General features: G+C 44.5%; 1 protein-coding gene across 3 annotated transcripts in view; it reads right to left on the reverse strand.

The window, feature by feature from the left end:
- The window catches only part of ZNF692 (zinc finger protein 692), a 127,019-nt gene that overhangs the window by 90,618 nt on the left and 9,398 nt on the right, over positions 1-27,003 (reverse strand). For 2 of the 3 annotated variants that reach the window (XR_013607661.1, XM_078677623.1), the window contains exons 3-4: positions 23,590-23,621; positions 19,417-20,301 (exon numbers count right to left, since the gene is read on the reverse strand). Coding sequence is in view for 2 of the 3 variants with exons in the window: in XM_078677623.1 (XP_078533749.1) it covers positions 19,417-20,301; positions 23,590-23,621 (917 nt within the window). In the remaining variant the exon portion in view is untranslated. Of the gene's footprint in view, positions 1-19,416; positions 20,302-22,059; positions 22,182-23,589; positions 23,622-27,003 lie in introns of all 3 variants that reach the window. The other variant, XM_078677684.1, reaches the window with a different exon arrangement.

The raw sequence follows: 27,003 nt of genomic DNA on the forward strand, positions 1-27,003 counted from the left end.
TGCCTATGATTGTAAAAGAGCAGGATCATTATTAATACAAAATAAATAATAAAAATAAAAACACAACCATGACCACTTAAACATACTTTCCATTCCCATGTTAGTATAACACTTAAATGTTGTCTCACAAACTAAGTACAACTGCAAAGAGAAAAGTAAGCTATCCCTTCATCCTAAGGGTACAACTGAAAAGAATGAAATGCAAAACCAGCACTCAAAAAATCCACTCGCCCAGCACTCCCACTGTCAAGCAAGATTTAATCAGGACAAGCTATTTTTTAGAGACTACTCTCTCTTCCTGGCAGCTGAAAAATTCCCTGACTTTATTCAGAGATCAAAAAGTAAATGTAGGAAGACAAACTAACTTTTGACCTCTGTCTCTAAAAGAGGAGCAAATGTGATGAGATAGAGCAATACAGCTGCCTTTAAATCTTGCTAACAATTTGTCAGCAATAAACCTGCCTTTAAATCGTGTTATCTTGTCACATTTGTTCCCTTTCAAAGACTGAGGTCAAAAGTCAGTTTGTATTCCTATATTTATTTTTAGGTCTCAGTTGGAGCGCATGCGCTCCTCGCCTCTAGACTTATAGTAATCTAGTTACTTTTGAGAAGGGGGCTCAAGCCCCGCCCCTCTTTTCCATTGGCTGGCGTCATTGATTATGCTAAACGGTGGCCAGCCATTGGAAAAGAGCTTTTAATGACATATACTTTTCTCTTTTTCTGCCGTCCCACTTGGACGGGCTCGCCTGCTTTCCTTCTGAAGTAAAATGTTTCTTATCTTTATGGGGGCGAAATGGCCCCAAAAAGATAAGAAACCTTTTACTTCAAAAGGAAAGCAAGAGAAAAGTATACGTCATAACAACGGCTGCCTGGCGAGAGCTTGTTCTGTGACATGGCCTGGTTGGGTTTTGAGGCTTGCTGTGATGTCTCTCGCTAGAAGGCCTCTTTAATACATAACGATGCAGCAACGTTTTCAGTCTCTGCCCCAACATAGTTTACTTAAAATAAGCAAATATTGTTATTGCATCGTCCAAGATGGAGCGAGCACCATCTATAAGAATTTTCTCGCAGGCGCAGTGCAAAGTGTGCGTCTATAACCATGTGCGAGTGTGTGTACGCACTGTTAATAAGGTTAGCACGTTCTTTGGAGCACATAAATTCCACAGAGTGTATGTAAATAGTGCACCGATTTGTGTGAAGACACTGGGGGGGACAGAGCTGTGCAGTCGAGCGAATGAAAGCGCCCAGGGGTCTACTGAAGGCATGCATATAGCTCCCAATAACATTATTCCATGCATTCTTCACACGTCTGGTAAATAGTTTGTAGTAATGTACACACATCCACAGAAGAGAGATCACATCTCAGAACAGTTCGATAATATACTACAAAGGGCCTGGGAGGAGCTTGCAGTCGGAAAAGTTAACAACTATTTTGCTGCCATGCTCAAACTGTGTCCACAAACAGCCACCTTGAGCCTACACCATCCCTCACATGCTGGCATTGGGGAGGCTCTCCAGCAAGCAACACTTGTCAGAGTGTTTGTTTTCGGGACAGGCGCCAGAAATGGCGTCGCAGAGCACAACAGATAAACAGCCGGCACTCATCTAATGCCGCACGGCTTCATCGGGTAAAAGGTGCCCGTCAGTGGTCAACAAAACACGCTCGCGCATGCAAGAGGCTGCACTGAGCACGTGCTAGCCTCATGCTATTATTTTTTTATACAACTTTTAGATAGGACCGAAACTTTCAGTATCCAGAAAATTTTCTACTAACTCGACACATAGTAAATGTACAAAACATGTTATATCTTCCTTTTTAGATGTTTCGGGTGTCAAGTAGCTGGGTGCAAACATATTTTACCACTTAATGACGAATGCTTGTTCCTGGAGGTGCTTATGCATCACAATGTTTGTGCGTATTGTAGCAGCATGGTGCAGCTGAGGTATACTATCACAACAGCACTGAAGCAAGACAACAGCTAAAATAAAACAGCAATGCAACAGGTCTCGCCTTTGATTAAGTTAAAGCCATTTGCTTTGCTATACCATACCACTAGCAAAACAAATGGCTTTAACTTAATCAAAGTCGAGACCTATTGCATTTTCAATGCTTGTTCTTTCTGTGACTGAAGTTAGAGGATTTTGTAAAGTGAACTGTGACAATTGAACTGTGCAAAGCATGTGGAATGAAAGACTGTAAGATGTCAGGCTTTTTTCTAACACTGAAATAGATAAATGAACTGTTCAAACAGTTAAAATATATTTCACTAGTTATGAAGGCAATCATTATTTTTTTTATTCTGTGGTGAAAATGTTTTTTTATAGGATTAAAACAAATTAGAACACTTTTCTAGGTGATGTGCAAATTTTAAATATTTTTGCTGAAACCCAATTTTCAAACATTGTTTATGCGCTATTATCAGTAAAACTACATATTAGTGGGAAAGTAATGTGGTCATTTCAATAAAAAACATGCGATCTGTAAATGACAGTGCACTACTATATCATGCTTTAGTAATATATTTATGAAAAGTTTTTAAACTTGAACTGTGCATTATTATTGCTCCTGCCCAGATGACAATGCTATTAGTGGGCTCGATTTTTGTTATACATGGAGCAAACATTTAGTCTAGTAAATAAAAAGAGTATTTTTGTACAGCGGAAATAATGGACTAGCATATTTGAAGGTGCTCTCTTATGTGATAATAACAAAAAAGGCGGCTCCATAAGACAAAGTATTTGCCTAGGATGACACAATTTGAGACCAGTTCACGGGGTCAAGTACATTACAGTTAGGTTGAGTAGATTCTTCAAGTTACTAGGCCTTCAGGTCTAGTAAAATATTTATGAATTTTCGAGCCCTGAAAGCCTAAATAGCAACCAACCATATCTGGAGAAAAAGAACAAAATAAGGCGGCTTTTGTACCAAAATGACATACCTACTATGTTCCATGGCCCCAGTCGCCCATGGCACGATGGGTCTGGTGACACAGTGAGTACGACACAGAGGAGGGAGTGCTGACCTGCATGAGATGGGGACTTTGCCTTGGAGACAGTGCCTGGAGAGCCACAAATTTCTGCTCACCCCCGGGTAGCAAGGGGGATGTTGCTTTGAGGTGGCCTTGGAGGGCCGGCTGTGACTGGGGCAGCCAAAGGCAGCCCTGTCACCGGTCTTTTTAGTGGAAAGCGCACATCAGTCCCTAGCACCTCCCACTCCCTCGGGGAACCACAAAGGACCATCATTGCAAAGATAACCAACTATAGGGACAGGGTTGCCATCCTCCAGACAGTTTAATGGCAGTGGGATCCGGTTTTTGACAGCCATGTGATTCGAATATTTCCAGACTAAACAAAACACATCCAACAACAGAGACAGACTTTTTGGGGGAGGGGTAGGTTGAAGCAGAAACTGAAGGCTATGCATATGCTGCTCTACCCAAAGTTAAAGGTGCTCCAGGAGGGGCGTTCTTTATGATGCCGGAAGATTTATGGGACTGGCTGGAGGTTCATGGAAAGGTCGTATCCCCGGCCCAAGATAACTTCAGCTTGGTTGCAGGGAGAGCGCCGCAAATGGACGGAAAAGAGACAGACACCCGATGAGAATGACGTCGAACAACCGGGTGGTGCTGCGTCAAGATGGAACACCGGACATGGAAAGCCAGAGGCTGAAATGGAGAAAGCTAGGGCCCTAGAGGAGCCAGTTAAATCAGTTGACAGTGACTCAGTTGTGGTGGAAAGTACGCCGACTTTGAGGCTAAGGAGCCATCAACTTAATACACTGTAGACAATTGTGTGTATGGAACTTCCCGTTGGCCGGCCTACCTGGACCGGGGCAAGGTGCCCTTGGTGGGACTGCTAGACTCGAACATCTGGCATGGGATGGCACAATGAGGAGTGGAGGAGTTGATGGGACTTGCTGAAACCACTATAATGATAACTATGCATCCAATGCAGTGGTGGAGATCTTAGTGGCTGCACTACGAGCCGCGCGGGGTGAGGGAATGCGGGCCAGGTCAAAAGCCAGCGGCCTCCAACCTACCTTCCCATCCATCTACCTACAGACTTAGGCCTGTTATTTTTTTCCCTGGGGGTGTGGGGGTGGATTGTTCCTCTCTTTTTTCCTAAGTCTCACTGCACAGGAGTTAGAGTAATAGCTGGGTAGTTTGGGGATTTTGAGGGTGGGCAACCGACCTCTTTGTCTCACTAACTAGTAGTTGTCAAGCTGACGAGTTTTTAACACTCGCTTGGGGCAGCAGGAGGTGGGGGGAGAGGAGGGTTCCCTCACAGATGTTTTGCTGGTTACATTCAGGTTCCTGTGGAGTGGGACACACATGAAAGCACCACATCTGTGGAACAGGCAGGTGGTGACATGGACACGGCTACATCGCTACCCTATGGTACAGGGTAGACTTGCAGATGTCAAACGTTACTCCATACTATTGTAAAATGTCAAAAAGTGTGGTAGCACGGTGAAACGAGGCCTGCTCAAGCGGAACATACGATGGTTGAAACCTTACAGTCTTACTTCAAAAGACTCACTTGTCGGGGACCGAAGGTAACTTCTTAGGGAAGCATACACTGTACTAGCACATGCGGGGTTCACCTCAGGATCGAGAGGAGCGACCATGTTGATAAAAAAATAAAACAATACAGGTGTCGCAGACAGGGATACACAAACATGGGAGATACATGGGTGTACAGGTATTATGAGGAGGACTTCAACCATAGTATTTTCAGCCCTCCCCTGCCACCATCCATAGGCACCTCTGTATTGGAACAAGTGGCAGCCATACTCTTGGAGACTAACTCTGCCTTATCATAACAACTCGTAAGAGAGGGTCCGAGGGAGGTGTTTAACGACCAAACAGGCTAATACCCCCTGTACAACTATCTAAATAACTAACAAAGCCTGTAGGTCAAGTGGTGCTGAGATATATCAATTAACACTGGTAAGGTTGCACGGAAAATGAATCAAGCAAAGACTATCAGCTGTTGCTGATTGAGTCCTATCAGCCCACCTGATGGCGTAGCCTCATCATCTAGGACTTCCAAACCCAGGTCTGTGTGCGATCACCCAGTTGTATATTAGCGACGCATCACAAGACCAAGGTATGGTCACCACAGTTGTAAGTCCAGATAGTGGGACTGATATGTGCAGTGCAAAGAATTAAAGTGAAGTGAAGTGTATTAAAATGGCTATCAAAGCAAACAAAGACCTTTAATAGTGTTTGCCTGGACGTCAGATTAAAAATAGTGGACTGACAGTGTGAAAGAATCACTGTCTAACTTGCTTGGTAGAAATCAAACAAAGATCTATACAGGGCCAACATGTTTCTGCCTTGCCGTGAAGTATCACTGGCATTCGTCAGGGCCAAGCTATAATCTGCTACTGCAAGGGCACTATCATATGTGCTCAAACCAAGGACATAAGAAAATAAACAAAAGAGTGATCAATTAGAAACCATCCTACCACATCTTCTCAGTATTGTTCTGTTGATGCAATAGGTCTTTCCTGTGTGAGAACAAGAACGGAAAGAAAACATTGTAGACATTGCATGTGTATAGTCCTCACAATTATATTTACAGCAAAAATTATATACAAGTTGCTGTAACGTGTGCAAAACCAGTGGTAATTCAAAATACTCTCAGACTAGACCATCACGCCTCTGTGATAGTCACATATACAGTGTATTGTATTACATCACCAAACGATAATAAACATACAGAAATTTGACACTTACCCATCAGTTTGTGGGAAGTGAACCTCACCTCACCCGGCAACTGCTCGGACGAATAAGGCACCGCTCTAAACATACAAAGACAATCTCTTGTATGTATGATGTATGAAGGGGTTACTGTGGTTCAATACAGTGTCTTTGCGCCTAGTTTGGCAAACCTTTACATGCACCAATTCGAACTAGACCATGTATTGAACCACAGTAACCCCTTCATACATCAGGTGGTACTGTGGAAACGATACATCGATGACATCCTGGTGATATGGAGAGGGACGGCAACCGAGGTATCGTCCTTTCACACATGGTTAAACTCTAAGAATCAGTTTCTTAAGTTTACCATGGAGAGTAGCAAAGACAAATTGGCGTACCTTGACCTTCAGATCTAAGAGAGCCTTCAACAACAACCGTGAGGCACTCCTACAACACCAGAGGTCAGAGACTATCAGAGACCGGATGACTATGGTTCAAACTTTTACTACATCTTCCAATCAAGTGAAGAAAATCATACTGAAGCATTGGAAAATTCTTAATACAGCAGCAGGGACAATACCTCGCCCATTGTTTGCATTTAAAAGAGGCCGTGGTACAATCATAGAGCACCCCATTGAAAATCATTGAAGGGGATCAGATACCTTAGGCGTCCGATGTAGCCATCAGAGACACCGGTGGGTTACTTAATATAGACAGATAAGAAAATAGGTGGGTTTTTTCAACAGTACACTGAGGTCTTATCCTCAAGACATGCATCTATTACAGAGATTGTCTTTGTATGTTTAGAGCGGTGCCTTATTCGTCCGAGCAGTTGCCGGGTGAGGTGAGGTTCACTTCCCACAAACTGATGGGTAAGTGTCAAATTTCTGTATGTTTATTATCGTTTGGTGATGTAATACAATACACTGTATATGTGACTATCACAGAGGCGTGATGGTCTAGTCTGAGAGTATTTTGAATTACCACTGGTTTTGCACACGTTACAGCAACTTGTATATAATTTTTGCTGTAAATATAATTGTGAGGACTATACACATGCAATGTCTACAATGTTTTCTTTCCGTTCTTGTTCTCACACAGGAAAGACCTATTGCATCAACAGAACAATACTGAGAAGATGTGGTAGGATGGTTTCTAATTGATCACTCTTTTGTTTATTTTCTTATGTCCTTGGTTTGAGCACATATGATAGTGCCCTTGCAGTAGCAGATTATAGCTTGGCCCTGACGAATGCCAGTGATACTTCACAGCAAGGCAGAAACATGTTGGCCCTGTATAGATCTTTGTTTGATTTCTACCAAGCAAGTTAGACAGTGATTCTTTCACACTGTCAGTCCACTATTTTTAATCTGACGTCCAGGCAAACACTATTAAAGGTCTTTGTTTGCTTTGATAGCCATTTTAATACACTTCACTTCACTTTAATTCTTTGCACTGCACATATCAGTCCCACTATCTGGACTTACAACTGTGGTGACCATACCTTGGTCTTGTGATGCGTCGCTAATATACAACTGGGTGATCGCACACAGACCTGGGTTTGGAAGTCCTAGATGATGAGGCTACGCCATCAGGTGGGCTGATAGGACTCAATCAGCAACAGCTGATAGTCTTTGCTTGATTCATTTTCCGTGCAACCTTACCAGTGTTAATTGATATATCTCAGCACCACTTGACCTACAGGCTTTGTTAGTTATTTAGACTAACTCTGCCTTCCAGATCATTGGAGGGGACTTCAAAGATGTAATGGTTCCTGCTATAGAGCGCACACATGCGCCAGTGGCACAGCAGAGGGCCACGCCCATGGCACAATTCGTGGACTCACTCTCAGACCTGCGGCGGGGACATCATCCGAGGGACAGGGATTATTCCCATTTCCCTGGGATGCACAGGGTGTTTTCTAGAGCTGATTAAGTCTTTGCTCCTGTGGGTGAGGTGGCCAGATTGGATAGGGTAGAATTCTTGGCCCAGGGCGTGTCAGACCACTCGCCTCTCTGGATCGCGGTGGGAGAAGGGGCACTCCTCAGGGTGCAGGCTGAAAATGTAATAATTGAGAACTGAGAGACGCGGAGGTTGCCTGGTAAATACAAATTGACTCAGAATTGTACTTCAAAAAAAACAAAGGGACAGTGGACTCGGCAGTGGTGCTCTGCAAAGCCTATACTGAGAGATAGGGCGCAGAATGTGTTGACGCATAAGAAACGCCAAGAAAACAGCCGAGACAGAGGAGAATGAGTGTCAGATTAAGGAACTCCAGGATTCCCCACGGGCTTGGACAGATCTGCAAATCTTCTGCATTCTGAAGGTGCTCTGGAGGGAATATGGGGACCGTGGCAGTGGGGTGTGGTTGGGGGGAGGGGTCAAAAACAGATACTGGCTGTGCAGCATCGTTTTTACAGTGTCGGTGTTGGAAATGGGATCCCCGGCTGGCCAGGGCTTTCGCCAAAGTCAGTCAGAGACCACCACTCCCAAGTCAGGGCAAGGGAGTTACACGCCAAGATAACCCCTGCTCACCCTCTAGGTAACGTGGCGCGAGCAGCAAGGCTAAACTTGGAGGCGATGTAAGTTAAGTATTTGCGCACGCACCCCAGTAACAACAACCAAAGGCCCACCACAAAGGAAACTCCACACAAGGTTATATAAAAATAGCCTTTGTATTGCACCAAAACACATTAGATAAAACACACACTTTACAATGTGCCAGAGGCACGGGCAGAATTTACAGGGGATATGTACAAGACAGGGTCACCTGGACCACTGTCAGGAATCAGAAGTAACACTTTCAGAAATAGCACTTAGAATGTAAATCACTGTAGCACAAAATATAAAAATAGAGCACACAACCAGTAATCACTGGTAACAGGACCTCACTAGCACCACCTGTACTAGGGAGAAAACAACCACCTACATATCACACTACCTATAGGGGTGTAAGAACATAACACATGATGCAATGCATAACATTCATTCAGAGGTGTAAGGAAGGAAAACACATGATGAATCAACAATACATTCAGAGGTGCAGAAAACAAGGCACATGACGCATAAAAACACATTCAGAGGTGCAGAACAATAACAATTGCGCCAAACTCACACAAGTCACCACCTGTGACTGTCCCTAGGCCAACTGGCCTCTCTAGGGCTAGGATGCCCTGTGTCCCAATGTCAGGGTCCTAAACGTGGCAGTTGCCCACAAAGTGCTGGGCAACTGGGTAGCACAATGATGGGGCCAACGCTGGAGCCTCGCAGGCTCTGAATAAACAAATGGCCCCTGAGCCTCTCGGGGCTCTAAACAACAATGGTGGCGCCTGAGCCTCTCTGGGCTCTTAACTCATGATGTGGGCACTCACGAAATCCAAATGCACCCCTCTGAGCCTCTCAGGGCTCAACACAAAATGCGCCGTCTCTTAGAGCCTCTCCGGGCTCAGAAACACAGGTAAGGCCCCCACGAGCCTTTCACTAGGGCTCTCAGTAACAGGGGCCGCCCCTCTGGGGCAGGGGGGTCCCTCACGGGGACCCGCGAACACGTGGGGCGTCTTTGGTGGGAGTCCCCCCCTCTGGGGGACTCGAGAACACTGGCCCCGTCGTTGGAGTCCCCCTCCTGGGGACTCGAAGTGACAATGGGGCGCCTAGAGCCTCTCAGGGCTCGTGAAATAATTGCCCTCTTGAGCCTCGGGGCTCGCAAACAGAAAATGCCCCTGAGCCTCGCAGGCTCTGAACACCGGAGGGGGGGGGGGCGCGGGCACCGACAATGTGCCCCGACAAGGTAGAGCCTCTCCGGCTCTAGACAAATGCCCCCTGAGCCTCCCCCTGCCCGTGCACACTCACCGGGCTCTCAGGTGGAGGCTCCTCCGGATTTTCAGCTGCTGGGGCGGGTCGTCTTTGCTGGCTGCGGGGCTCTCCCTTCACTCAGGGAGCCTCGTAGCAGACGCCGGCTGCAGGATTCTTCCTCCCCGGCTGCTGCAGGAGTCCGGGGCTCTCTCCTCAGTTGGGAGCCCCGGGCCGGAAAGGCAGGCTGCTTCCGGCTGTCCTGCAGTCCTGCCCACGGGTTGCCTGGCTTCCGGCCGGGCAGCCAATTGCAGCGCGGCCCCTCGCAGGGAGGCGGGCACTTCCGGGTCGCACTTGGCAGCGGCCCGGCAACGTTTTAAAAACACTCCGGGCTGCGGCGGTGACTCCACAGGCAAATGCGGCGTGGGCAGCCGCTCAAAGGGGGAAATAAACAATAACTCGAGGTGGGCACTCGAGGGGCTCAGCACTCCTGAGCAAATGCCGGGTGGGCACCGGCTGGGCAATTACGCGCTCCCAAGCGCTCCAGCCAGAATAAAGCGCTGTTAGGCGCTAGAAGGAAAACGAAGCGCTCCCAGGCGCTAGGAACCTCAGAAAGCGCTCCCCAGCGCTAGCAGTAGATAATGGTCCAGAAAAAGTCCTTCAGCAAGGCAGGGGGGGCAAGGCTGGGCCCAGAGCCAGCTCACTGGGTCTCCAGGCAGGGAGACACCCCAAGTGGCGGTCCTCTGGCCCAGCAGCAGCAACAGCCCCCTCAGGATCCTGGAAGAGAACAACAACTGTGGGGACACAGCCCCATTTTTATACACCATTTTCTTTTGTCTGAAGGTGCAGGGTGGGGGCGGAACCAGTCGCAGCTGGTTCTTGAGTACTCTGTTTACCTCAACCACCCTCTCTATTCACTGGCAGGGCTTGGGTCATTAGACGCACCACAGGGGGGCGGAGCCAGCATTGTGTGGGGAAAACCCAGCCCATCCAGGACACAGGTACACTCCTCCCACACATCACTCATGCTAATCTCCCACTCACCACCGGGCAGACCCATCCAGGCTTCCTGGAGCCTGGCATGCCAGCCAGCTCCAGCCAATCACACTCCAGCACCCTCACTGCACATGTACAGCCATGTCTGGGAATGACACTTCCCCACTAGACACATACATGCCGCATACACCATTTTGCAGCATTCACTCTCACGAGTTCACACATGCCAGACTCGAGCCTGTACACCCCACGCATCAGGAACTACCAGGGACACATACATTCCCCATGCATTCCTATGGGCGGGCAGGCCTAGCTCAGCACATGCACTCAGAGTGCGCACGCACTTTCCACTGGGACACAGTGAAAGTGCGCAGAACCCAAAAATCACCATCACCAGGTCACCATTTAAAGGAAAAAAGTCTAGGGGTGAACCTGCCCTAAGGGCCAAGTCCAACAGTCGGGGACAAAAAGGCCAAGTTGCTTGCCTGGCTCAGCAGAAGGGAGGCAGAGGTACAGTGAGTCATTGATGAGATCAGGGCTACCCACTAGACAGACACAGCGATCACAGAGGCATTTGCGCAGTGTTATGCCTCGTTCTACAAGGCCTGCCTGCTGGCACGCATGAGCCATATAGCAGATTACCCAGTCACGGTAGACCTACCAGTGGTGACTGCCGAGGGCCAACTGGCGCTAGAAGACATCACACTGGAGGAGGTCCAGGTGGCCTTTGTGAAACTGCAAACAGGAAAGATGACTGGAACAAACAGCCTCCCGGCGGAATCTTTCAAATTGATACTCGGGCTGCTTGGCCCCTATGCGCTTGACCTCTTTAAAGAGGCTCGGGACAAAGGTTAACTCCGGCCGGACTTACAATGTGGTACCATTGTTGTGATCCACAAGAAGGAGCAGAAACTCCGAAAGAAACAGAAACTGACCAGCTGTGGCTCCTACCGCCCTATCTCCCAATTAAATACTGAAACGAAGGAGCTGGCCACTAGGCTCTTTAACGGTGATAGTCCCGCTTATTCACTGAGACCAGTCAGGCTTTATGCCCGGCAGGTCCACTAAACTCAACCTCTGTCTCCTCTAACTCTGGATGTCATTGGATAGCCGCAGGGAGGAACCCCACGTATTCATAGTGTTGGATGCTGGAAAGGCATTTGCTGCAATCCACTGGCCCTTCCTTTAAATTTGGTTTTGGTCCCAAGTACAGACAATGGATTAATTTACATGCACGACATCATCCCATACTCTGACCAAGATCAGGACAAAATTATCAGAATTTATGCAACTTGAAGACCTCAAAGTTAAGCACTCACGCAAACATGCCATGGCCGTAAAGTATGAGGAGGCAGAGACGCCAAGTAGAACGTCAGCTAACTTATCTTGCCATATGACTTCACTGCTGGGCATTCTCCAGCTAGAGACTGAGAAAGGCAAAACCCTCTTCAAGGCTGACAATATTCTCGGGGAATGTATTTCTTATTACTTCGGTCTCTATACATGCCACATCTCTAGATCCCCTGAAGATTACACTAGCCTGGATTGAGGGCCCTCATCTGCAATTCATAGAAGAGCCAATCTCTCTCGCCGAGATCATGACTGTGATTGCCAATCGCCTTACTTGTAAGGCCCTAGGCAGTGACGGATTCCCCTCTAAATTCTATAGAGCCTATGCAGGCATTCTGGCCGAAATCCCCCACCCCTTCTTCCCCTCAATCTGCTCCATTTGTACAACGAGGCACTGCAGCTGGGAATCATGCCCCAGTCCCTCCGGGAATCCATATTAATTACTCTTCTGAATCCCGTCAAACCGCCATCTCATATGGATTCATATCGCCCACTGTCTCTTGTAAATACAGACGCAAAGATATTGGCAAAAACTGCAGCAAATTGTCTGTTACGGCTTCTTCTGGACCTGGTACTACCGGATCAGGCAGAGTTTATAACAGGACGATCCACGTCACACAATCTCTGTGTGCTCTTTGCCCTACTGCGCCAGCTCCAGCCAGACCACAAGGTGGTGGCTGTCTTCCTAGACACCACTAAAACGTTTGATTCCTTGGAGTGGGGTTATCTCTTCGCCATGCTGGCCAGACTGGAACTCAGAAGAGCATTCCTAAACCGAATAAGATCGCTACACTCTGGCCTCACCACCAGAATACAACTAAACGAATAACTGTCTGACCCTTAATCTATTGAGAGAGGCACACGTCAGGGATGCCCCCCTCGCCTTTGCTCTATGCCTTAGCCACAGAACCCAAAGAATGCCCGATTTGCCAAATACAAGGCCATCGTGGACTTGCGATTCACTGTGTAACGTAGTGGTTTCTCTTCATGCAGAAGATATCACTTAGTGATCAAGCCCGGAACCTCACATTGGTCATCAAGGAATTCACGCTCTTCAAATCGCTATCTGGTATTACAATAAACTGGAACAAATCCACTATTTTACAGCTGACACCAGCTATAGTTGTGAGGGATTTGGACTTCCCCTTGCCCTGGACCTCTACATCCCTGAAGTACTTGGACATCTGCAGGGATGTGGAATTCCTATAGCCAGACGCCCAGGACATATTGTTTGGGGTCAAAGGCAACAAGTTTTTACGTGGATTTTGTCCTTGGGACAAGTAGGCCCAGCCCCCTGCATCACAACCCCTTTGGATGCCAGTGTGCAGTATCACATTATGCATCAGGGCACTGCATGCAGTTAATGTAATATTTTTGTCCATGTGTGAATGCTGTTCAAACTTGTATTTATGGTTCATTAATTGAAAGACTTTATTATTAGGGTGAGCACTCTACCTAAATGTTGTAAGCTCTGACTGCACTACTGACAATGGTTCCCAGTATAAAAATGTGTACACACATGTTCAAAGTTTAGCAATATGAGGCTATATCTAATGCTCCCAGAATGCTCTCTGATCTGATGCAAATATTTGCAATAGCTTGAAAGCAAGATTGAGGATTCTTTGCTTTCAAATAAAAACATTTAACTAAACTACTGTAAAATTTCAGGTACCATTTCTTTGCAGCATCATTTAGTAACATGTGTTGGTGCATGCGAGTATTTCCCAAAAATATATATAATGGAAAATCAGTGTAACCAGTTTCAATACGTTTATGTGAAAGAAAAAGAAAAACGCATTGGCAAAATCAGTAGGTCTGAAATTGGTAGTCAGCTTTTCAGTTTTGTCAATGTGTGACTTGTTTTGCCATGGTTTTTGTAAAACGTTATTATTGTGGGAGCTGCCTGGCCCTCACGATTATAACAAACATTGGCAAAAGCAAAAATTGTTTTTGGTCTCAAAAAGCACACACTGCCACACTAGTTACTGGCACGGATCAAAACGACTGTGTGCCGATATGCTCTTTGCGAAAGAGGGAAATGCTGTCACTCACAGCAACGCCAGCTGATACAGAGAGAGAGACAGACTTTTAATGATCGTAAAAGGTCATGGCCAGATTAAATTAGGGGCCTAATTATAAAGAAGGTCTCAAAAGTGCACCCATGGTATATGTCCTTGCATTAAGTGCAGCTACACAGCTTTTGTGAATTCACAACAATATACAAAAGTAGGACAAAAAAATAGTACTCCTAGAAAATATTTGTGAACTACATTTTAGCATGAGCAGATATGCATGTGTAGATTTGCTCATGCAAGTGTTTGCAAATTTACTTTTCATCCAACCACATTTTTCCAAACTCTGGAAGAAGGCTTACGTCTGCCTTTGTCAGGAGTAAATTTCCAACATTTCTCAGTATGGGAAAAGATTAGAGAAGAGTTGTTGTAAACCATTAAAACATACAAGTTAGTAGGTTTGCACAGACTCAAAAGGGCATTCTGACCCTGGAACTATTGCTTACCACTACCTTCAGCCCCAGTATGTAGATCTGTGGAAACGTGGCAACACAAGGGCATTGCAAGTATTCAAACACTACTATGGTCTGAGCCCTGGCATAATCAGAGAAGCTATATCAGAGCTCTTATATAATGAGATTGCTGACATAATTTGTCGCCGCCCTACATGGCACCAAATGGACAAGTGGATTTTGTTACAGGACAAATAGATTTATGAAGCAACCTGCCCCATGAACCAGTAGATATTTTGATCAAATCCACACCCCTGCATCTGGGTTAGCAGAGACAAAACCGCGGTTATCCTTGAAAATTACAGAGTGGCCCTGACCAAAAAAGAAGAATATGCCCACAAGTGGAAGAACCTTCTAAAAGATAGTTATACTCCCCAAATTCTTATATCTCTTCAATAACATTCCCATTCCACTTCCTCAACGCAATCAGATCACACCTGATGGCATTAGTGTGGCCTGGGAAACAGCCTCGAATTTGATGGGGAAGTGCTGACCTAGCCTCACGATTGTGGGGATGATAGGAGAATGCTCTCCTACTGCCGCTCTGAGGCTTAAGACCATGATATATTGTAATGAGCAACTGGAACTCTACTACTCCATGGTCGCACAAACTCTTCGCCTGCAAAATATTTAAGGCCCCTTGCAGCCCTACTTACTCCCGCATGAGGTGGCACACTAAGACACACTGTTAGATCGGTGTATAGACTATACAAGCCTGTATCCCTTGGTTTGCCATGCTTGTACGTAGCTGTAATTTGGATGTATGTTGCAACCTAATGTATTTCAGGGGATGCCGGGGCAGGTATCAGTCTGTGCTCCGTGTTACAGTCGATGAGGGACGATGCGAATTTGCCTGAGATCCATGCTAATCACGGAACTGTCTTATATCATGTATGTGCATATTGTGCACTCTTGCCAATTGTTTTTTGTGTAAGATGCAAAATCCAATTTTTTGAAAAACCAAGTTTGGGCATTTGAAGAGCGTGTGTGAGAGAAGGTCAAGGAGTGGATCCCAAAGACACTTCAGAAAAAACACTGAAAGCAGTGGTACATTTTTGAGCGCACATTGCATAATAAAGGAGGAAATGTGGCATAAAATTGGTAAAATAATATCTCACCACCTAATCAGCACCTGCACACAAATAATTTAGATAAAATAACAACCAGGCAGTATAGTCTAGATTGAGTGTGCCAGATCATAATGGTCCGTTTTAAAGACGGGTATGATAAGGAACTTGTGTATTCATCTATTATATCACCATTTTCAATAGTGCCAAGATGTAGCAGGTATCTGCAGCTCAGATAACCTTTATATGTCCATCATGTTGTGCCTAGCTGTGAATGCACTTCAGAAAATATTTGTACAATCTGTGTGCACTTGAAATAGATGTCGCTCCTTTAAAGCCGTTCCAAAATATGAAGCCAAAATAAATAACGAGAATCAAAATATACTGTTATAGTAAAAAAAAAAAACAACAACAAAAACACCTTAAGGAATACAGTGCTAAGTGCATCTGAAATACTATGCCTTCAGTAGCAGTAATGCCCAAAGTAATAATGCATTACAGAATAACAGCCCTCACAATACCAGTGCTATGTAATGGGACAAGGTTACTTAAAATACTGGTCCCATAGTAAGCCATGGTACTTGGCCTCAGAATGTGTCATGGTAGAATAAAGCCCTCATCCAAGCTATCTACGGACACTTGAGTGGCAGCATTTGTAACACATCTCAACAGGAAATCATTGCTAGCGGAAAGAATTAACAGTAAAATCAAAGGCTGGAGTTTTAGAAGAGTTTTCCCTGTCCAATATTTGCATTGGTGGTGTATGATATGCTGGTCCTCGCTTCTATTATTATTATTATTATTATTTGTGTATTTTGTATAGCGCACAGCTACCCCAACGGGGTGTCCCGGCGCTCATGCTCAGGTACTAGGTCTTGGCCAAGGATGTTTAACAGAAGAGAAATGTTTTCAAAGCTTTGCGGAATGATAGTTCATCCTGGATCATGCAGATGGAAATGGGAAGTGTATTCCACTGCGAGGAGGCACACACCTGAAAGGTTTTTCCCCCAGAGCGAGCTTTTTTAAATCTGGGGGTGGAAACCTGTCAAATCTCTTGATTCAGAATGATACCCAGCCAGACTCCGAGCGATCATCGCAATACCCAACTGCATGCAGTGAGCTGCTCTAAACACTAAGACGCTCTCAGGTCTCAATGCAAGTTAAGACCAAGGGCTACTCAAACCGCTCTTAAATGTCCAGTCGCTAAGAGTGTTTTCCCTGTTAATAGCTAGACAAGCACAACCTCTGATCTTGATTATAGACATGGTCACTCAGAACTCTTTACAGGACCTATGCTCACTCACAGGTTCACTGCCCCATAACAGACAAAACCCAGTTCAGCTCACGATAACACATGGATTTTTAAAATACCCATTGTCATTCAATGCTCTTCTCTTGAAAATACACAGATTCATTCACAAAACCTGTTTTAATATTCCCTACAATTTATTTGAGATATTGTTACCACTCAGAACCTTGTTGTTGAAATTACCCAGATCTGTCACTCAGTGGTATGGTCTTGATAATACCCATGTTCACTTAAATATTTTTCCTTCCAGATGACCTCAATGTCACTGTGAGCTCTGCTGATGGTAATACCCAGTGCCACTCAGAGTTCTGCTATTGCCTTTACTCACTTTTTAATAGTAGCACAGGTAGCAAATCTTCTATCCCTAGTGTTTATCAAAGGGGTAACCAACACCAAAACTGACAGGGTAAATCTGTGAGACATCCCCCATCGCAGCCACATCTCCGGACACCTGAGAGACCTGCACTGGCTCCCGGTCAACAAGAGAATCACCTTCCGTCTCCTCACCCACGCACACAAAGCCCTACACAACCAAGGCCCAGGATTCCTCAACAGCTGCCTCAATTTCTACGCTCCCACACGCCAGCTTCGATCGACCGGCCACGCCCTCGCCACCGTCCCCCGCTTCCGAAGAGCCACCAGAGGGGGAAGGTCCTTCTCCTACCTGGCCGCCAAGACTTGGAACTCCCTCCCGACCCACCTCCTCCTGACCCAGGACCACCTCGCCTTCAGGAAGCAGCTCAAGACCTGGCTGTTCGAGCTGTAGCGGACCCCCTCCCCCCAGCGCCTTGAGACCCTCCGTGTGAGTAGTGCGCTATATAAATGCTTTGATTGATTGATTGATTGAGCTTTCATAGAGAAAACCAGCAGACTTTGACACAATACAAAAAACAATAAACCTTTAAACATTTATTGGCTTTAACATTATGTGTGGCATCATAAACAAATCAGGGCTACTGCCTTAGTCATAATTATTCATAATAGTCAGATCAGACCTGTGGCGTCAGGCTTACGTTTTTCCAGGGCAGCAGTCAGGGAAATGGCTGTTATTGTTGACTTGCCGCCACAGCCGACTCAGGCCTATTGGATTCAGCGTATGCTTTCCCACAAGGCAACTATCAGGGACACAGTCAGAAAATTACAAAAGTATACCAAACTACAGTAGGTAAAGCAACAAAATACTATCTCTCCTAAGACACCCTAACCAGGATTCTCACAGTACAAATCTTCTATAGCCACGGTTTGTTGGGAGTTGGGGAGGGAGGATAGGGGGCAGTAACCAATAACAAAACCCTTACCTCCTATGGTAATCTGTGAGATTCAATGTATCAATAAGCCTATCTGTTGGGTTTAATACAGAGTAATAACAATCAACCCCAACTGCCTATTGACTTTAACATATGCTTTTCAAGATACGCGCCAAGCCAAATTCAATTATAGTAACTTTTGGTGAGAAACAAGTAAGCCTAGAATCTTTATCATTGGCTCGTCTCTATAACTAAGTCAGACTTACTGTTCTGGAAATAAGCTTTCCCACAAGTCATCAGATATACTGCAACAACATTATAAATATGTACAAAGTTAGTTGTCAACTATTGACTAGTCTTACGTATAAAAATGCCGGGCTCTAAACAGAGTTTTTTTTCCAATTGTCTGTTTTATGGTTACAGAGCAAGGTACATAACAGGGGACATAACCCATCTCATTAGTGCTAAACTTATTGCTCATGCTTGGGTGATCTGCTGAGTTGGTCTAGTCAAGATCAGAACCCAACCACCTACAGGACAGTAGCATACTACAGCAGTGAACATATAAATCACGTTATTTCTGAATAGGACTTGGCTAACATAATATTTATCACTCCAGGCACACAATTTAGTTTAGTAGACAGGGAATATTTAATAGTGAGAAATATTTTCATGCAATATTGTATTCTACCAACTAAGTAACCTTCATTTGTGAATACTACAGTGATTATACACCTGGCTAATAGCTTGTACAGATATTTTTGCACAGCTACTATTTATTTATTTTATTTACACACTTGTACCGCGCTAGGAATCGACTCCCTGAGGAGTATCTCCGCGCCTTTGGCATCATCTGAGAGCAAAAAGGCCCTGTCTTATATTTTTAATTGCCCAACCAGAACTAGTAATTAAACAGGAAAGTTTTCAATTTTTTCCTAAAGGGAAAATGTTCCTTACATGATCTGATTTCATAAGGAAGTTCATTCCAAAGTTTCGGGCCTGCTACTGATAAAGCCCTTCCCCCTTGTCTTGTCTTCCAGAACCTGGGGACACATAACAATTCACGATCTCCAGATCTCAGAGATCTTGAAGGGATATATGGAATCAATTTTTTTGTTAAGTAATCAGGACCTTTACCAGTGAGGCACTTGTGGATGATGCAGCACGTTTTAAACAACACCCTCTGTTTCACTGTAAGCCAGTGAAGTTTATTTAGTAGTGGTTTTGAGGGAGTGCGGGCCGGGGCATTGAGAACAAGGCGAGCAGCCGTGTTCTGCACAACTTGTAATCTGGCAATGATCCCCTCATTAACTCACTAACTAACACATAAGAGCAAAAAATCATTAATAGAGAATGTGAGTTTTTGAAATCCCACAATTTCAGCCACTATGCACATTAATATGTTTTATTAAAATGCCCCCCTTACCTTCAGGTGCCACATCAAACCCTGGCATTTCTTGCTCTGCATCTGCCTCTAGACAGAGACTGGGAAATGAGGAAAAGTCTCTAGGAGATGCTACGGAATATGGCAACTGCTCGTGAGGGTTCAGCTTCTCCCTTGTGTTAAGAAGGTCAGCAGGCTCCGACTCCTGCACGCGGCACGGGCTCTGGGCAGGCACCTCAGTCTCTTTTGTCCTAGGCTTTCTGCCTGGGGATTCATCTGTTAATGTTGCCCACTGCCAGCGAGTGGTCATCCTTTCCAGGGAGCACCTTCCATTTGGAGGCCTGGAAGCACAACTTTGTGCTCCACTGACTTCCGAAGCGGTGTGTAAATTGTCATCAGAAGGCTCATTCTGACCAGTGAGCAAGTCTACAGCAGACATATCTGGACTCTTCTCCATGACAACAGTGGGGGTGTCAGTTAGATCCAGAGTCCTTTGGACAGCGGGGTCACTCTCTGTCCTTCCTCTTTGCTTCACCACACTGTCCGCTGCTGGTCTTCTGGAAGTGTTTGCACGCTTTGATCTCCTCGAGTTCCGCGGTGGCAGTGTTCTTTGGGCGCTACGGACAATCGGCTGCTCAGCAAAAATCTCAACTTCTGTGCTCTTTGGTAGATTTGTAATCTTTGCATGTGTTGGTGGGACATCATCCTCCCTGGAAGAGAGAGGGAAAGACCAAGAGAATGTGTGCCCAGCGAGGCATTGCCAGAACAGTGTTCTTGCCCGACCTCTTCTCTCCAGCGGCGTACGGGGCTTTAAGTTGGGAATAAATCCACAGTCTTGGCTATGATCATGGCAAAGGATGATCAGCTGTTGCAGCATATCTCCAGTGACTGAAAAACTGCCAGAGGGCTGATCCTCAGTATGCTGCTCTGAAAGCAGAAAAAGATGTCTGAAGTTAAAGACCACAGAAAAAAAGAGTAAAAAAACACTTGTTTGCATCAGTACATGTAATCAAGGGCAACATCTGTGCAATACAACCAAACCATTTTGTAGTGAACAACAATTTGAAGGTTCTCATTACATTTTTTGCTGGTATTAGTGCTAGTGGAATCAACATGTTCCCAATGTTTTTGGAAAACTAAAATTACTAAACTGCTTTATTAATTAAAACACAAATTCAAGCATTTTGACTACTATGTAGGAACTCTACGTAGATCACTGAAAGGGCTATAACAGTGCGCTTCTCACTAACAATTTCATGCTCTCAACTGTCATATAAACATTCAGATTCTTACCTTTGCATGCCTTATTTTCACCCTATGGAGAGTGCCTTATCCACTCCCCTGTTTTCAATGTACTAGTCTTTTTTTTTAACTCTGAAGTACTTCTTTTTCTTTTTGTAATAACTGTTCACAGCTAATGTCACAGAAAAGGTTATTATCAGTCACTAGTGATAGTGGATATTTTACAAACTCTGTAAATGTATTCAAAATAAAACAAACTGGCCTGAATTAACAGAGTAACCTAATGTGATAGTTAAACAGTTGCCACTGTAAAAGCTTCAATGTGCTATGGAGCACCACCTGACAGGAATTTTGAAATGGGGGTGGGTAAAATGTGAATTTCCTCAACAAAATTTAGCAAATCTGCTTACGGGAGAATTTCCTCCTGAAAACACATTGTGAGACTTCTTCAATAGAAGTGAGTTTCTGCCCAGGAATTTTCTCGTTTTCGTAACAAGAAATTTCCCCTGCGAAATCTGCATTTGAAGAATCTTTTGTATTGTTATCTAAGCTAAGAAACCTTAAAAAGTTTGTAGAGAAAAACTTTACAAATGTGCATACTGTGTGTAGAAATCTATGTACTACCTCTTGGCTACCACAAAAGATGGAGTACGTTGTTTGCATTTTATTTAACAGATATCCAACCACTTCTTTTAATGGCATGTAAATACCTGTAATCCGAGTGGTGCTCAAAACTAAATTTAAGATGCTTTATATTTTTCAAACACAGAATTTGTTCCTTTCACCAACAACTGCAATAGCCAAACAATAACTGAATATGTATGACGTCTATTTTTAGTGTGAGCAAGGCTCACCTAAGCACGTGTCCGTTACAACAGATAAATAAGCTGAGGTGTAGGCTCTGTAATAGAGAATGGAAAAAAAGGCTTGGCCTTTTCCTTGGCGAATATGGGATTCTGGCTGTTCAGGGGGGTGGAAACTGACAGATGGCCAAATGCAGCTCCTGTACCCCTAGGTGCGGTGCCACAGAAAAGAGGGAAAAGCTTTAATTTTAAGTAAAGGATCGACAAAAACAGACTGTCCTTTGCTAAAGGAGTTTGCACTTATTTGAATAGCTTTTCCTATCAGGGGGGAACGTGCTGGGACGAGAAAAAAAAATCAACTTTCTCTAATAACGGCCAGCTCAGAGGATTAAAGGCATATTATTCAGAGATGGAATAAACAAGGTAGGCACAACTCAAGCTGTAATGACCACAGCCATGTTTGTTTTCTCACTACCCCCGAAAGCACTGTCAAGAAAGGGAACTCAAAAAGGAAGAAGGGTGAGACATGAGGGTTTCTGGAGTAGGTAATGTGTTCTAATAAAAGGATGTATGTAGTATAGGGCAGGAACGTTGAACGTTCATATAATGGCATGAGGCTTGCTGCGGGTTCCTAACTCACATTTTCAGATGTTCCCGACTGGTAGAAGAGGGAAGGTGGGCCCGGAAAGCAGTCGGTCCACGTTTGAGTGCTTTTAGGATAAGCAAGCAAGACTAAGGGTTCCGATGCTTCCCATAACTGGCCTGTGTGAGATGGACAAAGAGGAGAAGGTTAAACAGTGACCCAAGCAGAGAAATACATTGTCGTCTCCCACCTCTTTGCAGAGCATAGTGGGTATTAGTATCCAGGTCACATTGTCATCTTCCATGTCTTCGCAGAGCTTAGCGATTATTAGTATCCAGGTCGGTTGGCACAAAAGTGCCAGAAAAGGCTGCCAATGCAAATGGGGTTCCCAGCATCTAAGGTGTCACTGGAAGCCATACACTATTAAAAGGCTGCAAGAACATACGGTTGGAAGAAAAGTAACCTGGGAAGGTGCTACCCTTAGGAGGAGAACAGGTAAGGAGAGGGAAGTGGTTAGTGGAGAAGTGTGGCTCAATGGTTAGAGCGGCAGACCCTGATGCAGAGGTCTAGCCCGGGACCAGGGTTCAATTCCCCGCCTCGGCGGGTCTTGGGCTCAAAATTCCACGGACCTGATTCTCGCCTCGGTGCCTATTCCAATCATGGAGTCCCACTCTGCAACTCTGGGCAATAGCTTGCTTAATCTCCATAACGGCCCCCACAACGCTAAGGATGCCTGGCCTCCACCTTGGTGGTGCCCAGGTGTGGACACCTCACAGGGAAAGCCAGGATGGGTTCCACAGCGGTATTCGTACAAGCGCCTTGAGACCCTTGCGGGTGAGTAGTGCGCTATACAAGTATCAATTTACATATCAATTTACATATTTACAACACCACCACTTGAGAGTGGGAGTGCCATGCTTGAAACTCACTGGACAGTCTTAATCCATACCAGAATTGTGGCCCTCCAGTGCGCAGACAGATACAGTTCTTTCTTGTTCAATACAGTGCATGCAGTTCTTTATACTCTCTCCATAAAGCGTATCCATTCTGGCAGTTGATGTGACTCTTTTTTGTAATCAATCTGTGATGTCTTTCTGACATCAATTGACTTGTAGAGTTTTTAGATCTGAGACCTGATCCTTGTACAGGGAGGAGGGGCTGTCTAAAAGTGGAACTCTAGGGCACCTTTAGAACTCTATCTTCCCATTCACCATCTAGCTTTTTGAATCTGCCAGATAAATGGAATAACAGTGGACTGCCTGGAAATATGATGTACCCATAAGCACCCTTGCTTCTGGCTCTACCCATAAGCTTCGATGGTCAAGAGATACCAATTGGCTCAATGATGCATGAGGGCTATGCCCTTCCACACTGGGCTATCATGTAAGCGCGACAAGCAACTTGACAGTGAAAGAATTCAGAAGAATATTCAGCAATGAGTTTGTCAGACTTCAAGAGTAGGTCACGATGAGCAGAGAGGAACACTTGGAGCCATGATTCTGCAGAATACAAGATATGTGGGTTTCAAGTTTCTTACAGTTGTAAACATGGTGGTAAAGGGCTTGAAAGAAGGATGCTGAGCCTTACCGTTGCAAACCATGGCAACCGAAGAGCTGTAGCTGTGAAAAGAAAAAACACAATATTTGAACATGACACAAAAATAATCTGATATTTACTCTTGATCAAATTACATCTCGCGAAGACTTTAGTACCTCACAAAGAAAATCAAAAATAGATCTAAATGTCCAACAAGAACACCAGATTTTGGAGGTGAACAGGTTATGGGTGAAAGAACGAGAAAGGAAAGCCAAGATGTGGAAGGAGGATGCAGAAGTGGAGATGAGATAGTGGACGAACTGACATGACATGACATGACATCAGCTGGGAAGAATTGTAGTTTCTTACAAAAGAAGAGTGAATAGGGCAAAGGAAAAGACGATTCCTTTTTCAGTGGGCTGCAAAAGTGTGGTTTGTCAGAGCAAGCTAGGTTTCTTCAAACGACATATACATCAAACTAAAAATGGAAATCATTGGAACCCAGTAGGGTAGCATGGCTTAAATTTGCCACAACTCTAAATAGCCCACTAGGTCAATGCAGGTTGTGGGGTCATTACTGCTGCTATATACAGGAAGTACAAACATCTTCTGAGGCCCTGACCCCTTACTGAACCTGTATAATCCAGACAAGAGGAGGGAGTGGGGGGGAACTAGGCAGCTAAACAGCTTCACTACACTACAGAACTAAGAAAAGAAGGGACGCTCCAAAGGAACCAAGACAGCATCTTCCTCTGTAGCATGAATTGGTGATTTCCTGCAACAGATATTGAAAAACTTCATATACTACAGTAGCTCCAATTACGCCACACAATCTAGGAAAACCTGCAGGACTCACAATAATCATCCCCATAAAATGAAACGCCAGGCACACAGCATGGTAAAATATCAACACTGAGTGCAGGTCACTACAGAGTTAGAAACATGACAAATCTGGGGAAATTGTCCTAGGTGACATGCAGAGGCTGCATGTCACCTAGGACAATTTCCCCATATTCTTCAGACTAAAGAACCTCTGTTGAAAACACTGTTTTATCTCCCTCCCCTTAGCCCAGCCGCTCTCATGGATTGGCAGATGGCATCGTCCAATCTTTCTAAGCTGAGATGCACTGCTCTGCTGTTAAGATGTGACACAGCTATGCAGCTGTCAGAACCCTATTGTTAAACTAAGCACTTCTGTTGTAAACACCCTACTTAACAGCAGAGCAGTGCATAAAGAGATTGGTATTGGCTAGAGAATTGATAGATGCCTCGCTAAGATGATTGGGACAATAGAATGACAGCACATTTCACATAGCAAGGCTCTTTACTCTGAAGATTCTGACAGAAAGGTGAAGATGACGTGAAACGACTGCAACCATGGAAGATATCTTGGTTCGAATGCGGCAGTGACCGGCACTCTGTGTTCTTATTTCACGATTCTATGTGTGCGGTGCGTCATTTTATAGGGGAGATTCTGCACTTTCTGACATGGTTGCACTAGCAGCATGCCACCAAGACATTTTTTGGGCGTCATCAGTTAACAAAAGCCCAGTCACGTGCGTAGTATTTTACTGAATACATCGCATGATTTCTAATAGTCTTTAAATATGGGTCTTCAAGGTCAGGAAGCTTTTTGGCAGATTCAGAGAAGAATATGAATCGAAATAAAGAAACTCTACACCTAAGAACAATCCTCAGAAGCCACCAGAGCTTCTTATAATTTCAGCAGTCCATAGGTACCAAAACAGTACATATCAAAGCTAATCAGTATATTCACTTAGTCTGATCATCTCAGAAGATAGAATCAAAACATAATTTTAATTCTTAGGAAAACCTCATCTTAGAAAGAAAATTAAACCAAGTCACTGAAACAGTCCAGGGAGTAAAAACAAGGTCATAGAGGGGGAACTTGGTCTTGGAATGGAGCCAGAAGAGATACCGTCTTGACTTAACTTCTCGTAAAACTAAGCCACTATGGACAGTAAAAACATCAGACACGTTTCAATAGGCAACAATAGATCATCCATCCACCTTCATCAGGAGTACAGAGTTTCTCTATGTTGATCAATGTTAGATGGATACTCTATTACCGCATTTGTTTGTTCCCTGCCGTATTTGGTTTATGATTTCAGAAAAGAGCGTGGCCCACAGCAGCAGCACCGCCTCTGCTTTGCCCCCATTCAGGTTGAAAACATCAAGTTAGGAAGATTTCTGTGAAATGGTGTAAGGATTTGCCTGGGATATGATATGGTATGATGACTATTCGATAAATCAACACAGGTAATAATGTGCACACAAAGCACTTCAAATTAAATGTATGTAGTTCAAACACTACACTGAATGGTAACACAACATAATACTCACTTAAGCTGTAAAGTGTAGTGTTAAAAAAAAGACCAATACAGAAAATAAAACTGGAATATTTGTTTACAGACCAGCTAGATTCTAGTACTTTACTTTACTGGGGATAAATCTAAGAGTAAAGTCAAAAGAAATTATGGGATACAATTAAAGAAAAGACAAACAAAGGTGAACTTACAAACTGGATTGAAGAAGCACTCAAACAGTTGTCCCAAGCATTTTATAGTGTCTCTTCGACCCCTTTCTGAAATTAATCTAGTTCCATACTGCCTAAAGCAGCAGGATGCTGGAAGGGTGAACAGTCAAGAAAAAGTATTGAGATTGGGAGTTAATGCTAAAAGAACATATCTGTGAGCAGAATGTGGGGAAAAAACATCGGTAAAGATGTGTGGGCAAAACATAAAAGAAAAGGCAAAGCTTGAGACACATTGCTTCATTGGATAAGTGGGCAGAACGGATGAATAAAGGGCAGAGCAAGGATCTAAGAAAAGCCACAGGAAGAGAAAGGGGTGCAAAGTGGCAGAACAAGCCCAGAAAATCTATGACCACAGCCACTATAGACAAGGAAAGAAATGTGTCTGCAGAGGCAGTAGAAAAGGCACTTGAAGAAATGTATGGAATGATTGTGTGAGAGGAACTGCAGAGAACTGTAGGCAGAGAGTAAGAAAATGGTCTGCCAAAAATGAATATGGAGGCACAATACAGAAAACAGAGCGGGTATGGGGAAGAGAATGAGAAAATATATCAAAAGACATTTATGGGACGGTTATCAGTCAGAAAAGCAGATGGGTGGGCAGAAAGAGAAGAAACAGATGGAAAGAGAGCTGTGTGGAAAAGCACCTTAAGATATGGGGGGCAACGGGTCAAAAGGAACAAGAACATGTGATCACAAATTATTGCAGGAGGTGTAAAGGTGTAAAAGCACCCAAAATAGGAATAATAATGGAGACGGCTGCAACGTTGTACCAAGGGAGATTGATACAGTGCGAGAATTGTGTTGAAGAGAATATTCAGATGACATTTTGCTCCCTTACTTCAAACATGATCATTCGTACTAAACCTTTAAATGATACTGTATACAAACTGCGCAAATGGACTTCTAAT

This window comes from Lissotriton helveticus, chromosome 1_1, assembly GCF_964261635.1.
Source record: "Lissotriton helveticus chromosome 1_1, aLisHel1.1, whole genome shotgun sequence".
Taxonomy (NCBI): Eukaryota; Metazoa; Chordata; class Amphibia; order Caudata; family Salamandridae; genus Lissotriton; species Lissotriton helveticus.